Source organism: Monodon monoceros, unplaced genomic scaffold (assembly GCF_005190385.1).
Source record: "Monodon monoceros isolate NGI ecotype Baffin Bay Population unplaced genomic scaffold, NGI_Narwhal_1 Super_Scaffold_21, whole genome shotgun sequence".
Taxonomy (NCBI): Eukaryota; Metazoa; Chordata; class Mammalia; order Artiodactyla; family Monodontidae; genus Monodon; species Monodon monoceros.
In genome coordinates this window covers 163579018-163595850 of record NW_021703778.1, presented here as the reverse complement: position 1 = coordinate 163595850, position 16833 = coordinate 163579018, and the positions used below count along the sequence as shown (strand labels likewise).

Sequence of the window (16833 nt, the reverse complement as noted above, 5' to 3'; positions counted from 1 at the left end):
TTACATGGGCATTAAAAAACCAAAATTCCTGGGAATAAATTTAACAAAAGCTATGCAAGATCTCTACAATGAAAACCATAAAACATTGCTGAGAGAAACAAAGACCAAATGAAATGACAATAGACACCATGTTTATTAATTGAAAGACTCAATATTTTTATGATATCATTTATCCCCAAACTGACTTAGAGTCTGAGTACAATCCTAGGAGGCTTTCCCCCGCAGATTGAGAAGCTTTTTCTACAATTTATATGGAAATGTAAGGAATCTAGAATATCCAAATCAACCTTCTTTTAAAGGATGACCAAAGTTGGAGAATTCACAATGACTTCAAGACTTACTATACGGCTACAGTAATCAAGACAGTGTGGTGCCAGCACAAGGATCAACATACAGATCAGTGAAACAGGATAGAGAGGCTAGAAATAGACTGAACCTAATACGGTTATTTGATTTTAACAGACACCAAAGTGATCCAATGGGGAAAGGGAAAGTCTTTTTTTTTTTTTTTAATGGTGCTGAAATAACTAAGGTATTCACATGGATAAAATGGAACTTCAATCCCTACCTCACACCATACATAAAGATTAATTTGAGATGGATCATGTAAATGCTAAATATAAATGCTAAAACCATAAAACTTCTATTGGGAGACACTGGAAAATATATTCTTGACTTAAGGATAGGCAAAGGTTCCTTAGAGAAACAATAAGAAGGAATAGTCATAAGTTGTTTTAAAATTTTAAAACATTAGACTTCATCTAAATTAAAAACTTCTCATCAGAGCTTCCCTGGTGGCCCAGTGGTTAAGAATCCGCCTGCCAATGCAGGGGACACGGGTTCAAGCCCTGGTCCGGGACCACAAGCCATGGAGCAACTAAGCCCGTGGGATGCAACTACTGAGCGTGTGCTCTAGAGCCCGTGAGCCACAACTACTGAGCCCACGTGCCACAACTACTGAAGCCTGTGTGCCTAGAACCCGTGCTCTGCAACAAGAGAAGCCACCACAATGAGAAGCCCACACGGCGCAACTAGAGAAAACCCAAGCACAGCAATGAAGACCCAACGCAGCCAAATAAATAAATAAATTTATTTTTTAAAAAAAAGTATTTGTTGACTGAAATGAGTGAATGCAGGATTGAATAAATGAAGGTGTGAAGAGAAAATGAACGAGTGCTGTCTGGAGCTGCAACTGAACCTAACCATATTCCTCCCGTGGTAAACACTCTAGTGTTTTAGAAATGGATGAACACGCACAGGGGACGAAAAGAAAGTGAGATTTGAGCTCATTTTAGGACCTTACCTTTCTGCTTGATTAGAAAAAGTTGTGCTGGATGCCAATCTAGGAAATAAAGTAAACAGAGTCACATGAGTATCTTAGGGTTTCATGATGAAATGCATGAGTACTGTATGCCACATTGCAGCTCCCATTTCGATGCGGGACATGTAAAACCATTGACAACGCCCTTGACCAGGGACAGAGGATCCACTCAGGGGTCAATCTCCAGGGTTCAATTTAATCTAGTTTCTGAAATCTGCTTTCTGCATCAAATATTTCCACGGAGATGCATACAGTTGAGTTAGTTGAATAGCACCCAGTCAATCTACAAACATGTCCTTTGCAGCCAGGTTAGACAGATAACAGAACAGTATTTGACCCAGTCCATCCCCATATTAACTCAACTCAAAATTCATTTCTTTGTATACAACCTCTGAAACCTCACCGCAAACAAACCACAAACTGTAAAAGCCTCTGTAAGATAGCAAAATGGGTAACGGGTATTTGTCAGCTAATCGTTGGGTTGAAATGACATATTGAAAAGAGAAATGTATTAGGTTAAGTAATCAATATATAACATGTAATTTTTGAAAAATATAATTATATGGTTCTATATGCATGGAAATATTCTAGATGTATAGAAAGAAAAAGAATGTAATAAATTTGTGGGTTTAGAAAAACACGTCTTAATCAGTGAGATACTGAAGAAACAAACAAGGAGAATGCTAAAAATTTATTTACTTAAGACCACAACAGTGAATCGAGTCAAGAATGCATTTGGACAGGAATAGAGGGTCCAGCACCAGTAACACCAGACATGATTCCCAGTTTCTTTGGTTATGGTCTCTCTCATACTAATGACACTACAATGAATAGATAATCATTGGCAAATGAAATAAACAGTAATTAAGGGTGCAGCCAATGTGATCTTGAAGGCTGCATCTAGAAAAAGGGGTGGGTAAATTTTAAGAGATCTAAGTAGAGAGCAAAATATGAAATCATATGGAAAGGCTTGGGTGATAAATGAAAGGGATGTGCTGAACTTACACACTCTTAGAACATGCTGGAAATAGTTCCTGTGGGACTAGAATAAACTTAAGTGTTCGTAAATCCACACTGCTTCACCGGGAATTGAGGTATGCAAGGAAACCCTGAATCAGGTGACTCCTGAATCTGCCTTCTTGGTAGGTTTGGTTGCTAAGAACTGGGCAGCTTGCTTTAATGCTCTCCCTGTCTCTTGCTAGTCTGCCCAAAGGAGGTACAGATTTAACGATTTTTATATGTAAGTATGTAAAAATATATCTCTATTGTTTTTCCTTTGCTTTTCTTCAAAACTTGTTTGTTTCCATCCTAAGAATTGGCAATGCTTGAACATGATTTATTCTCCCTTATGTTAAAACAAAATAAAAACCCCTCTGTGTATCTATTACAACTTAGATCAGCTATTTCAAGGAGATGGTAACAGACCGGAACAATAATTCTGTCTGTTCTAAAACTGAAAAGTATTGATAGTAGGAATCGAGACCTTGCATTAATAAAAAACTTTCAATTTCACAAGTATTGCTGATAGCTGGTATAACATTTATTCCACATTTATTATGATTAGGTTAAAATCAAGGGCTTAATTCATCTTTTCTTATCTCTCTATCTCCCTGTGTTCATCACTTACTTTACACATTGGCTATTTCTAAGTATTAGAGGTGGAATAGTTATACCAAGTCTGACTGCATACTCCTAAGGATACACACACCTAAGAAAAATCTGGGGAAGGGGGATAAGGGAGTCACATACTTCTGGGCTTGAGGGGTTTTTAATGCTTCCCTGTTTGTCTTTAACTTGAAATCACCATTTTTTTCATTAAAAAGATTAAATTTTAGCTCCATCAAGATTCATTCTCTTTCCTCCATCAAATACCAGGAATTTGCAGAATCCAGGTTTTTTCTCCAACCTCCTCCATAGAGACCTTCCCTAAGAAATCATTTCCATCCTGAACTCCCACAGCACTCACCACACATATCACTCATGAATACAGCTCTTAATCATGTCCCATCTTTTATGGCTACTCAGTTATTCCACATATCACTGTCCTCTTCAACAACTAAGCCATAAAGCACTTGAGGGCAAGAGCTAGGTGTAATGCCTGCAACCTAAAGCACCTAGCTCTGTGCTAGCACAGATTGGAAACTTAACACATTCACGGGGAATTAACTCAGTCCTCTCCTATACGTTGTGTATGCTAGGACTACAATTTGTTACTGAATTTGAACTTTACTTATATCCATGAAGTACATCACTTTTCTTCTAATGTCCTATCTACTAAATGGAATTTTCTTAACATGAAAATTCTCAAAGCAGCTAAGTTTTAATCAGTCAGGCTGAAGGCTCTGTTCCCAAAATGTGTGCATCTTTCCTTTTTCTGAGTCAGAAGTATAAAACTACTATACTTCCATTTATCCCTTCACGTGACAATGCCGCAAGTTGCATAATTAAGTGAGCCACCCTAAGATTACAAGTGCCTAGAGAACCCATCTTAAAACAGGTAAAGTGAGGGACTTCCCTGGTGGCACAGTAGTTAGGACTCCACGCTCCCAAAGCAGGGAGCCTGGGTTCGATCCCTGGTAAGGGAACTAGATCCCACATGCATGCCACAACTAAGAGATTGCATGCCACAACTAAGAGATTGCATGCCACAACTAAGGAGGCTGCCTGCAGCAACAAAGACCTGGTACAACCAAATAAATAAATAAATATTTTTTTAAAAAACAGGTAAAGAAAGATAATAATAATATCTAAAAGTTACAAAGTGTTTCGTGTGAATTATGCACAGTTCTGAGCACTGTAACATACACTGGCTCACATAGTGTTTAATAGAGAACAACAAACAGTAGGGTTTTCTTAGTGCAGTTTCCTCTAGCTCCACTCTGACGTTGTGACTCATGACCCTACATGGCTGCAGAATTCAACCAAAAGTTTGGTACATTCAGTTTGTGAAATTAGTCTGAGTTGATCCCACAAATATCAAGCATCTGTAAGGTTACAAAATGTTTCACTTTTGAATTGGCAGTTTTTATTTAAGGATACAGATTGAGTAAGACTCCTTCCTACCAAACAAAACAGAAGCTGACATTCACCTTCCCACAGACTGCATGATATCCAGCAACAACGGGGCTGCCAAGTCTGGGCTTAAGTGAATGAATGTGGAGAGAACCACAATGGCCAGCCCAAGGGTTTCCTCATCATACTCTTCAAGAATGGCCCCACAGTCATGGCATCTGCAAAGAAAACAGAGGAATGCTTTCCATGAAAGCCGACAGTGGTTTCAAGGTGTAAGTACATGCAGCCATTTTTGGTGAGTCTTGGAAAAGTCCCCAAAAGGAGGTCAGCGGTCCCATTCTAACAATAAATAGAAAACTCCAGCACCACCATCACCTTAGACACAGAAATAGCACACACACCAGAGATCAGGAAGGTTCCGCTGATCACTGAAAATGGTCTTTCAACTCATTAGCATCTGGCCTTTACGCGAATTAGTGCTCCCTTTTACAATGAGCGCCAATTGGACTAATAGTCTGAAGCTTCTGGTTGAAGGATTTTCTGCATGTGAAATTATTGCTGGGGATAGTCACTAACTAGATTTTTTTTCATTTGTTGAAATTAAAAGTGAAAAATATCTAGACAAAAATGGAAGCCTTCCCAATCTTTCAGATTTAAAAACATCCTATTAATAAAGACGTAGACATAGAGAATGTACTTGAGGACACGGGGGCAGGGAGGGGGAAGCTGGGGAAAAGTGACAGTAGCATCGACATATATACACTACCGAATGTAAAATAGAGAGCTAGTGGGAAGCAGCCGCATAGCACAGGGAGATCGGCTCGGTGCTTTGCGATGACCTAGAGGGGTGGGATAGGGAGGGTGGGAGGGAGGCTCAAGAGGGAGGGGATATGGGGACATGTGTGTGCACATGGCTGATTCACTTTGGTGTACAGCAGAAACTAACACAGCATTATGAAGCAATTATACTCCATAAAGATCTATTGAAAAAAGAAATAAAACAAAAATAAATAAAAAATTTAAAATCCTATTTGTGAGTGAGAGACAGAATAGTCTAGTCAACAGAACCCTGTAGAAAGCCTAGGGAGTCTGGATCAAGTCTCTTCTCTACCTGTCACTCAGATCAGTTTATGAACTCACCATGCCTACTGAGAGAGCAGTCTGTAAAAACACAATGGTCCCTGCTCTTAAGGAACTTCCAGCTTATTGCTCTTTGTAGTATCTAATGTGGGTTCAACTGATGTCATCTCAACCAAAGCGGAGCTCTTTTTCTCAGTGGCCGCTGAACAGATTTATACGGTGAAGGGAAAAGCAAGGGAGGCAGCGCTAAAATAGCTACTGTGACCTTTCCATCTGAAAACTTCCTGATATACATATATATCACTCCTTACAAACTTCCTGATACACATACATATCACTCCTTACAAACTGACTTTTAAAAAAAATATAGGATTCACACTTGTAACTAAAAACGAAGATAAATGGAGTACACACAAAGGCAACCGGGAAGACAACTAGGAAATATTGAGACTTGGAGGAGGACACAAAATGAGAAAATTATACCAAAGAAAGAGCTAAGAAGAGCCCTCCACAAGCAACTAGGTGCTCCCCATGTGGACATGGTCAGGAGCTGTTCAAGACAGGCCTTTCACTTCTTCAGTAATGATGGCCAGCTGTGGCCAGCTGCATGGATCCTCATACCAGCCCCTTCCACCTCATCTTCCTCTCCTTTTATCACAAGCGTACTCAATTTCTCACGTGGGTCACCTTTACCAGGAAGCCTCCCCGGCCCAAGGGATCTCTCCAAGCTTGAAATTGTACAAGTCTTATTCTTTATCGTATTCACTGAACAGCATTTATGTGCCAGGAAATGTATAGGGACCTCAGAGTATAAAGTACAGAAGAAAGGGTACTAGTCCCTAAGGAACTCACAATCTATTACAGAACATGTGTGTATAAACACCTAACGATTAAAATACAGCGTGATAAGTGGTAGAACAGAGAGATGTATCAAATACTATGGAAACTTGGAGAATGGCATGATGCATTCTGCCTTGTGAAATCAGGGAAACTTGGCCTCAGGTTGGGTCTTGATGCATGAATAGGAGTTCACCAGGCAGAGAAAGTACAGAGTGAAGGGCACCTATGAGATCACAGAGGAGAGAACACATCAGGCATGCTCTGGAGAAGGTGAGGGGGCTAGGGAAGGAGTTCCTGGTGAGGAGTGGTTAAGTCCATACCTTCACAACCTAAAGGGCCTTTTACAATCAGCTAAAGCATTTGGACTTTATCCCATAAGAAATCTGGGGGGACTGAAGGCTGACAAACAGAGAGGCAACGTAACCAATCTGAGATTCAGAGAATGAATTCTACCAGCTGGATCATATCTCAAATTTAGTCCCACTCTTAACAATTTGAAGCTTCTGGATGAGAGATTTCATTTGTGTGAAATTATTGCTAGGAATAATCAGTAAGTGGACATTATTTGCATTCATCCAAATTAAAAAAACAAAAATGCCTTGGCATAGATGAAAGCTGCCCATACAATACTGCATTTCTAAAGTAACAAATGTTTACCAACACTTATGGCTACAGCCATTTGAAGAACAAATTATGACTTAAAAGCATAGCATGCCTCCTCTGATATTTTCTCACAACCATGGTGAGCAACTTCTCAAATTCTGTTAACAGTGAAGAAAATAACTGTGAGCTTACTTGTCTGTCATCACCGTCGGCTGCTCGTCTGTGAATTCTTCGGGTGCTGGTACAAACATACTCACAATGCTGGGTGCTGACAGCAGGCTGGATTTCGTGGCACCTGGGTAAGCAGTAAAGAAACAGGTGGCGAATAAATATGTGTGTCTGGGGGCCAGGAAAAGCCCTATTCTCCTCTTATAAATCCTCCAAAGATCACATTCACAGGGATGTAACAGGGACAGCCCAATTCCATTGTGAAAAACCATCAAGAGTGAAATGAATTCAAGAAAGACTGATTTGTTTTGGCTTATATCATTTTAAGAGCTAGACTCCTATGGTTCATTTTGTTTCTTGACTCTGGAAAAAAATCAGAAAGAGTTCAGGTGTGCCAACAGGGTACTAAAACAGAGAGGAAAAAAAGTGTGTGTGTGGGATCTATTCAAGGGTATCCTTAAATGAGTTACAACCCTTAATTGCTAGGCATAAATGGAAGCTGCTCATACAATACTACATAAAATCACAAATGCATGCCAACACTAAAATGTTGCTAATTTGGAAAGGGAATCAGATCCTAGATCTCTACACACCTAAGCAAGGGGAGAAGTTTGAGCTAAGAAATATCAGGAAAGTTTTCTACTTTGTAAATTAATATAAGCCCCAAAGCAAAAGACTTCATTTTTCAAACTGAAATCTTTATGAATGAAATGTGAAGTTTTTTTGAATGAACCATCTGGTGACTTCAGCCAATCGATATCACAGAGTTTAGTACTTTGGGTTTTGCTGCCTTCAGAGAAATCTGAGGCAGGAATCTAGTGCTCTAGTGATGAGTAAATCTGGAGATCCAGGAGACTGTTCTCCATTAAGAAAAGCACCAGCGCTAGACAGATTCTCCAGGAACTATGGAAATAGGGCACTCCAAGAAGAATATCAAAGTGACAACTCAGAATAATACCATGTTCTACAAAGTAATAACTGAGACTCTGAGTTCTTCAAACAGGAAAGAAGCCAGAAAAACCCAATGGTCATTAAAGAATCTGTTTTTCATTAAGGAACTGCTAACTTTGTGCTGAAAAACAAAACAAAACTGTCTGGTCTTTCCTTAAATAGGAGAAAGATAATGATTCAGAGAATTGGTTTCTAAAGGAATCAACATAAAAAATTTTAGAAACCTCACCAAGTGGGCAAAGTATTTCAATCTGAGGGAGAAAAAAATGGTATCAAAGCCTTTGATGCTTCCATACTATACAGACTCCCTTGTCCGATCAAAGGCTACAAAATCTGTTTATAAGGAGACTTCAGATCCAAACAGCAAAGGAAATTATCTGAAAATATCTTGATGTCACTTCTGAGGATCCCAAATGGGAATCCAAATTTTGCTACTATATTTATCAGCTATCTCTGAGATAATACTCTTTCCAATTATATCATTAACAAAGATCTCCAGCTGTTTCATAAAGATGATGCTTTGAAAGGAAGCAACATATTTATTACAAGCAAAGGTATAAATCGATTAATAATAGAAAAGGCAAGAACCGGGCCAAGATAAAAGAAGATATGATTGATTATTAAAACAGTAAGGTAAACTACATGAAGTTGCTTCAAGAAACCAAAACAAAGAAAGTTCAACTCCAGTACTCCACATTTCTTGAACATTGACACACCACATCTGCCAGATGCCATAATGCCTGCGCTAAAAGTGGAAACTCAGCCCACAAGATACGTGGTGATATATATACAGTCTTACTAGAAACATAAGCAACTGATTTTTTAAAAAACCAACAACTCTGAGTCAAGGCTTTCAGAAGATGCTTGCTAATTACTACTGCATACATAGAAATCACAATTCAAGTCAAGAAAAGTGGGAATCCAAGTCAGTTGGGTGGTTTCAAGCCAATCCTTACCTAATACAAATGCCGAGGAACAGATTTTTTTTTTTTTTTAAAGAAGATGTTGGGGGTAGGAGTTTATTAATTAATTTATTTATTTTTGCTGTGTTGGATCTTCATTTCTGTGCGAGGGCTTTCTCTAGTTGCAGCAAGCGGGGGCCACTCTTCATCACGGTGCGCGGGCCTCTCACTATCGCAGCCTCTCTTGTTGCGGAGCACAGGCTCCAGACACGCAGACTCAGTAGTTGTGGCTCACGGGCCTAGTTGCTCCGCGGCATGTGGGATCCTCCCAGACCAGGGCTCGAACCCGTGTCCCCTGCATTAGCAGGCAGATTCTCAACCACTGCGCCACCAGGGAAGCCCAAGGAACAGATATTTTTGACAACAGCATCATGAATTTGTTTTTCCACACAACACAGAATGTACAAGGCAATATTTATGACAGTCATTTATAAAAGCAGATAGGTTAAGTTATGAGACATTGGCCACCTTATGGCAACATTAGCTGAATCAATGGATTTCTAAATACTGCTTATGATAAGGGAGCAAAGAGTAATATACAAGGAGAAGGTGGGCAATGCAAAAAGGAAGCCATTGACCTCAGCCACCTTGTGCTATAGCTGAGTCACAACTAAGTCTGCAGCATTAAGGGCAGTCCCATTATCTCCCATTATCTAGGGCAACACTTCTGGTGCCACCCCTACTAGTTCCCCTACTGAATACCCAAAGTGCACTGTATATGGAATTAGGAACAGAAACAGAACATTCTTAGAAACTTGAATAAAGAGGGGACCTCCTCCAAAGCCCAACTTCATAGATGGAGATTTGTTTGTTTGTTTGTTTTTTGAGGTACGCGGGCCTCTCACTGCTGTGGCCTCTCCCGTTGAGGAGCACAGGCTCCAGACGCGCAGGCTCAGTGGCCATGGCTCACGGGCCTAGCCGCTCCGCGGCATGTGGGATCTTCCCGGACTGGGGCATGAACCCGTGTCCCCTGCATCGGCAGGCGGACTCCCAACAACTGCGCCACCAGGGAAGCCCATAGCTGGAGATTTTGACAAAAGCTTCTTAGAGAGTCTTGGAGGAAGTATACAGGTGCTGGTTTGTCTCAAAGCGTAAACGCACACATCAGTCCCCTAGCTATGTCAATGGACTCTTCAGTTTACCATGAAAGAGACTTTCTTTGTTCCCATGACCTCATTCCACTTTTGCTTCTATTGACCGAGTCACTAGATCATGGACAAGCACCAGAGTTTGTTCAACCACCCTGATTTCTGCTCATAAAAGCTTTTCCTAAGCCCATAAATGAGAAGAGTCTCATCTCATCGGATACAGGAGATAAAACTGCTACTCAATGCCAAATAAATGTTAGCCAAAGCTGGAGATAACTGTCTCCTCATTCCTAAGGAAAATCAGAAGTGATATGGTCCAGGATAATAGGTTTGCTTGATTTATGGGACTAGCTAAGAGATGTGGTCATAATTCATTTTTGCTTTTTGGTTGTCACAAGTAATAGGTTAACCTGCCTTCTAAATTTAAAAAAAAAAAAAAGAACAAAAGTAATGATTAACTAGACATAAGATGAATTTAAAAAATACATATTCTGATTATCTTAGCATAGATTTATTCTCAGCTTGCTCCTATGATCATCATAAAGTCAAGTGTATATTTTGTTCAGTTCCGGATAGCTGAAAAGAAGCTATTCATCTATGATCTCAATAATCTAGAAGAAACATAGATAAGCTGGGCCATGTTCAGAGAAGTAGATACAGGATGATATGGAAGACTGATACATATCAGGAGGAATACCAAATGACCAGGGATGTGTGGTTTAGAAAAGCCTGAGGAAACAAGCAACTGGTGGCTCTCTTCAAATATCTAAAAATTACGTGAGAGAGTCTAGACTTGCTTTGTGTGGCCCCAAAGGTTAAAAATTCACTATAAGGAAGACATTTTTGTCAGTCATGTTCAAAGATGAGATGTCGTACATTCCCAGGTCCTGGAAGCGTTTGAGCAAAGGTTGGATCCACTTCATGGAGCTGCTGAAGAAGAGATTCCAGCACCTGCTGGGTGACTAGATGATTGACATATATGGTTTCTATCACCCTTTCGGTCTGAGATTCTGCGACTCAGCTCACCTCTCATTCTCAGTGGCTGTCCCTCCAGGTCAGGGTTTAGGCACGTTGGCACATTACACTGGCGTTTCCCAGGCTGTATCTGTTCTGTGGATAAATAGAACATTTCAGTCTTCATTGCGGTCAATTGCACACAATTCACAATACAAAGAATTTAACCAATAATCTCTTGGGGCCATTCTGTGGTGATTGTTACTGTTGATTATTAACATTTACAGGAAACATCCTAGATTTTAGGGTAGGGTTGCTTGGGGTTTCACTACAAACCTGCCATTCAGGTGTATGAGATGCAGCTGAAAGCAGGAGAGTATCTAAAACCATCCCTAAGAGTCCAGATTCTCTAATCCCTCCCCCACAAAAGCTCAAATCGCAAATCTCTTGATATGAAATGAAAAAAATGAAAGGCTAATGTCACAGCCATGAATGACATGCAGATCAATAAATACATAAGTGATCATTTGTGGCAATGACCAGATAGATCGTACAGAAAACATGTGGAACTGGTAGCAAGGAAATGACAGGCATTTGACTGAGGGCTGCAGAACAGGAATAAGGGGACAGGGGCAAATGGAGGAGTAGTGCTTCAGGAACATTTTTTTCATGTGAAAGATGAGGCAAAGAAGCAAGCCATCAGATACGCATGGGTGGAGAAGAGGCAGGTATCCTCTGAGCGAGCAGGTGCATGCTGAGGCGAGTCGATCACGACCCATGCTTTAGGCTGCCTTTCTCAGTGTGTCTGCATGACCAGATTTGTTCTTTTGGAGACTAGCAAGTCACTGAATCAACGTATGTGGTATAAAGTGACATGCCACGTAACAAAAAACTCCACACTCATCGACTCTCTCTGGTCTTGGATTTGGGGAGAATTTTTATGACACTAATAAAAAAAAAGAATATTGAGATGAAGCTCTAGGAGGACTTGGTGACTAGCAAACCAACTTGGAGGATGGAAAACAAGCCCAGGAAAACTCAGACGAAAGGAATTCAGACAGCATGTAAATGGTTAAGTTAGATGATAAACCAGAGTGACATGAACAAGGCTGAGGTTTAGTTGAAAAGTGAAACATTCAGTTAAATGGGTTATTTGGCATCATGTAGTTTTTTCTTTAGATTAAAATTTGGATTAGAAATTGAGATCTATTTGCCTTTTTAAAGCTCTACAGAGTCAATCAAACTAAGCTGTAATTGTAGTCAGAATCTAAAATGGATAGCTTAGGTTGAGCTTGCTACAGAGAACAGCAGCATGGTCAAATAATCTTCAGGTCAGCCTAACGAAAGATGGGCATTTAATTATCAGAGAATGAACCTAACAAAAGCTTCCATTCTCAGTTTTACATAGCACGAGCTCAGTAAAGAGAGGAACAAAGTCCTCTTTGGTGTGAACAGAAGAGCTTCACCCAAACCCAGTAAACCCTCAAGGCTGGTTACTCAATGTCTTTCTCCTTGTCTCCCTTGCCCGTTGGCTTTTGGCCATTTCATTATTCACTACCACTTATCACTAAAAAGAAGACAAAACACTAAACCTTTAAAATGTTAAGAACCTTAATAAAGGCCAGGAGAGCTGAAATTATCTGTTAAATATAGGATTGGGTATGGTGTGTAGGATTTAGTTATCTAGACTAGCTCTCTTTTTTTTCTTGAAGAACAGTGGGGAAAATAAGACGAAATATATGTGAATATTATGGTTATGAAAAATTAACAGTATCTCAATATTTTGGTTTTGTGGACACTGTAATTCCTGGTCATGAAGAAAGCTATTAAAATAATTTCATATAACTGTAGCCAGAAAGTATACTAACCAAGATACAAAAATAGTCCTATCCAAGTGTTGGCCCCCAGAGCATATCACAGTAGTAAACCCTGGCATTTTCAAAGTGCATGCATCTTGCAAAAAGCTTTCACATATATAATCTTGTAATCAAATGACCCATTTAATTAAAAAAGAAAAAAAGAAAAGGCAGGCACTCAAAAGAGCAGAATTGCAGCAGTACTACTGGTCTGAGAAAGTAGTACGTGTGCAGAACGTGGTAAGAAAGTTTAGAAAATGCAGAGCGATCATGTTTAAAATAGACATGTCATGGCGGTCAATTCTTACTTTAAAATTGAGGTTAGAGGCAGTTCCATCGTATGAGCATGAGGGTGTGCGGCTGCAACCTGGTGACCCTGCTGACTAAAACACAGAGCTCATATTCCCAAACCTACCGGCAGATCATGACGTCACTAAGCTGACATTTGTTATTACTGTTATTATTACTATCAATAGTCCCTCATTTTTGATAATTCAGAGTTTATAAAACAGAGAATATTGATAATCTGGTGTTTTGTTTTCTAATTTGCATCATGAAATCATAGTTCCATTCCCTCCTTTATGCATTTATATCATTTAACCCCCAAAGAGATAGCCTAACATCTGGTATCTGGGTCTTAGAGGAAAAGAAACAAACAAACAAAAAAAAAGAGCTGGACCAGCCGAGATGGAAGAACCGGTGGCTCTAGAATACTTGGAAAGTTTAAATAGACTTATTAATTACCTTAGGTTAAAAAAATTGTTTGAACCACAGAATATGAGAAAAAATCTATTCCTTCACAAGGAAGCAGAGGGGACACAGAGAAAGTGGCATTCGCTAATCTGAGAGGTAAAACAAGAAGAAAAAGCTTGACCCACCAGTGTCCCAGTTGCTGATGTTATGGGGGGCGCTAGACTGATGCTCCAGCTGTCGCTTCATTAACTGGCTCATTGTCAGAGCTCCCAGGGATCCCCTTTTCATCTGCCTATACTGAGCTATATGGAGGAAATTAGGAGATAATTACTAGGGGGAATAAATATGCACAGCACACAAAGGCTCTACACATCCATACAGAATCTTAATTGAACCTTCGTTGGCTATTCATCATTGTTTAGTGAGTTGTATGCTCCTGTCCAGATGAAAAACTAAGGCACTATGCTATTTCTGGTGCCTGTCTTCACTCGATAAAGAAAGAAACAGTGCCTATGAGCACTTATCTGTAGCCTGTAAATATTTACCCCAGTTACAACAATATGATATTTTCATTTACTTTTTAATTTATATACTCTGCCTTGTTCCCAAAAGGATTCAAGACAGATACTACTACTTTGAATTTATAGCTTAACTTTCTTTAATGGAGCTGTGCATACATACATAGTTTCAGTTTCCATTATATCCCTCTGAGGCCCCTGTGCATGTGTGTGTGTTTGTGTATGTACATGCATATTTTGGAGTAGGATGACACATATCAACCCCAATTTTTAGGGAGAAATTGAAGCAAATGAAATTATGTTCCTTGGAACCAACCAGCAAATGAGGTGGTCGTAAAACCAAAACATGTTGACTCCAAAGTCAATGCTGTTTTCAATCTCTGTATGAGCCTCTGCCTACTGTTGGAAAAATGTGAATTGAATAACATTCCACAAGTATATTCTAGTACACATCTTTGTTTTAAAAAAAAATAGTGGTAACATTTTTATCTTGCAATTAGGCATTGACAAATATCCCATGATTGATAAGTCACGTACATAAGCATCTCCAAACTGGAAAAACAGTGAAAAGCACTTCTGACAACAGACTGCTGAGTGAGAAAGCAACCTGTCTCCTACCCTCCTATCCCTCCTCAAGTGGTCCCACCAATCCCTGCCACCAGCCCAGTGAGAAAGGAAGAGCATCGCTAAGAGACCTTTTATACATGATCCCAAACAACTGGATATTTGAGAACTCGTGGTTATTCACTCTCTTATAAGGACAATTTCAGAAACTGAAGCTCTGAAATACACGGTCTAGAAGGGGATGGTAGAAACCGAGATGTCTTTATGGCCCTAGAAAGCCTTACGTGTTATACACAGGTTTCACAATCATGGTACCAGGGCAGCAACTTGGTGCGATGCGAAATCAATTATGATGTTATTTTTAATGTAATTAGCATGCTGTTTGATTCATGGTGGTCATGGCATGTTTAGCTACAAAATAATCAGCTGATAAACTGAGCAAAAAAGAGGGGTGTGATGAGAATTCTTGTGTCTTGGAGTCCATGTTAACTGAATTCATGGAAATGACTATGCAAACTAATGAAAAATCTGATTCTTGTGGTTGATTGGTAAATTTTGCAATTTCATGGTTCACTTGAAAGTGCAGCTCCAGGTAAAATCCAAAGGCAGAAATCTTTTAGAAAATTTAACAAATTTCAAGTAAAATTCAAAAGCAGAAATCTTTTGGAAGATCGACAAATTTAAAAATTAGCCCCATCTATCAGACAAAATCAAAGAAGGGTTAAAAACCTCTAGTGATTAATTTCTCCAGTCCTCAGTATTTTTTTAAAGACAGAAGAATTCCCTGAGAGTAAAGTCCCTTAATGTTTAGCTCAGTGTGTAAAGCACCTGGCATTATGTCTCTAAGAACACACCACCAAGAGCTATCCAATACATGCTTTAAATGGAGAGAAGGAGGAAGGTGGAAATTTAATGATGTACTATGCTGAATCCAAAAGGGCTAGATTCAATCATGACTTCAGGATCATGATTCATTGATACATTTATTTTATGATACATGTAACTAGCACTGAAGTCAAACTGACTTAAGTCATCCTATCTCAAATTATATCCAACTTGGAATTCTAACTATAATTCACTTTTTTCAGATGACTCATGCAAATTAGGAGAAGATACACTTTCATGATTTTAGTATATATGGACTTAAAAATGGGCATTTTTTCATGTTATAAAACAGATTTTTTGTGATAAAAGAAGAACAATTAGATTCAGAATGAGGCGTTCTTCTTTGCTGCCAAAAGGGCAAATAACTGTTACTTGAAAATGCTTTCTTAGAATTTCTGTAATCTCTATTATAACTGAATTTGAATTATTCTAAGGCAGTGTGGTATACTAAAAAACACCATGGGCTTGAAAAATCAAACAGACCTAGCATCAATTCCTGTCTCTATCACTTAATAGCCGTATGACTTTAGGCAAGTCACTTAGCCTCTCTGAACCTGTTTCTTAGTCTATTAAAACTGGGTCAATAATATCTGCCATGCAGTGCTGACGCAAGGATTTAATAAGACAGCAATGTGTTAAGAGAGCAACCACTTAGCACAGTGCCTGGAACATGGTGTCAAATAATTGGTAGCAGTTATGACTATTATGTCTGTAAATGCCTGGAGAACAAGGGGTGTCTTATTCATTCACCTGTGATCACCAGTACCAAGCACAGTGCCTGGCACTCAGCAGACACTTAATAAACAGTTGCTGAATGAATGAAAGCATGAATAAATGAATGATGAAGATGACAATGTTGTTCCATACTACCAGTCCAGCATTTAAGTTAAGATGTTTATCTGGTTTTCAGGATCATCTTTATTTCAAAAGACTGTCAAAGGAAAATTCACTAGCCCTTGAGGCAGTGGCCACATGGAACACAAAATACACCAGCACAGATGACAAGGGTTTGCAGAAGTTGCACCACTGTTTGTATCTCTGATTCCTACTGAGAATTTCCCATGCTAAAGTCTTTTAATTGACTCCACTGAGCCAGGTGGACACCCTTATTTTCACCTCAGTGGAACTCAAGCTCCTCAGGGGCAAAATATAGGACCCAACAAACAAGGTAGTTTCAAAATACTGAATAGTTGCCTCCAGTAGATCCAGTAATACTTCATGCCATTTTAATTTTCCAGTCCAAAAGCACTATATTCAATAATAACTTTGGGATCATGATATATCTGATACATTTATTTGATGATAACTTAGATACAAATTTTGTCAATGATGGAGGTG

General features: G+C 39.3%; 1 protein-coding gene across 4 annotated transcripts in view; it reads right to left on the bottom strand.

Annotated features, from left to right (window-relative positions):
- The window catches only part of UNC79 (unc-79 homolog, NALCN channel complex subunit), a 246911-nt gene that overhangs the window by 50912 nt on the left and 179166 nt on the right, over nt 1-16833 (bottom strand). For 3 of the 4 annotated variants that reach the window (XM_029239760.1, XM_029239759.1, XM_029239762.1), the window contains 5 exons: nt 13714-13830; nt 11052-11135; nt 7049-7151; nt 4411-4551; nt 1304-1342 (listed from right to left, as the gene is read on the bottom strand). In XM_029239760.1, coding sequence (XP_029095593.1) covers nt 1304-1342; nt 4411-4551; nt 7049-7151; nt 11052-11135; nt 13714-13830 — 484 coding nt within the window. The remainder of the gene's footprint in view (nt 1-1303; nt 1343-4410; nt 4552-7048; nt 7152-11051; nt 11136-13713; nt 13831-16833) is intronic. The other variant, XM_029239763.1, reaches the window with a different exon arrangement.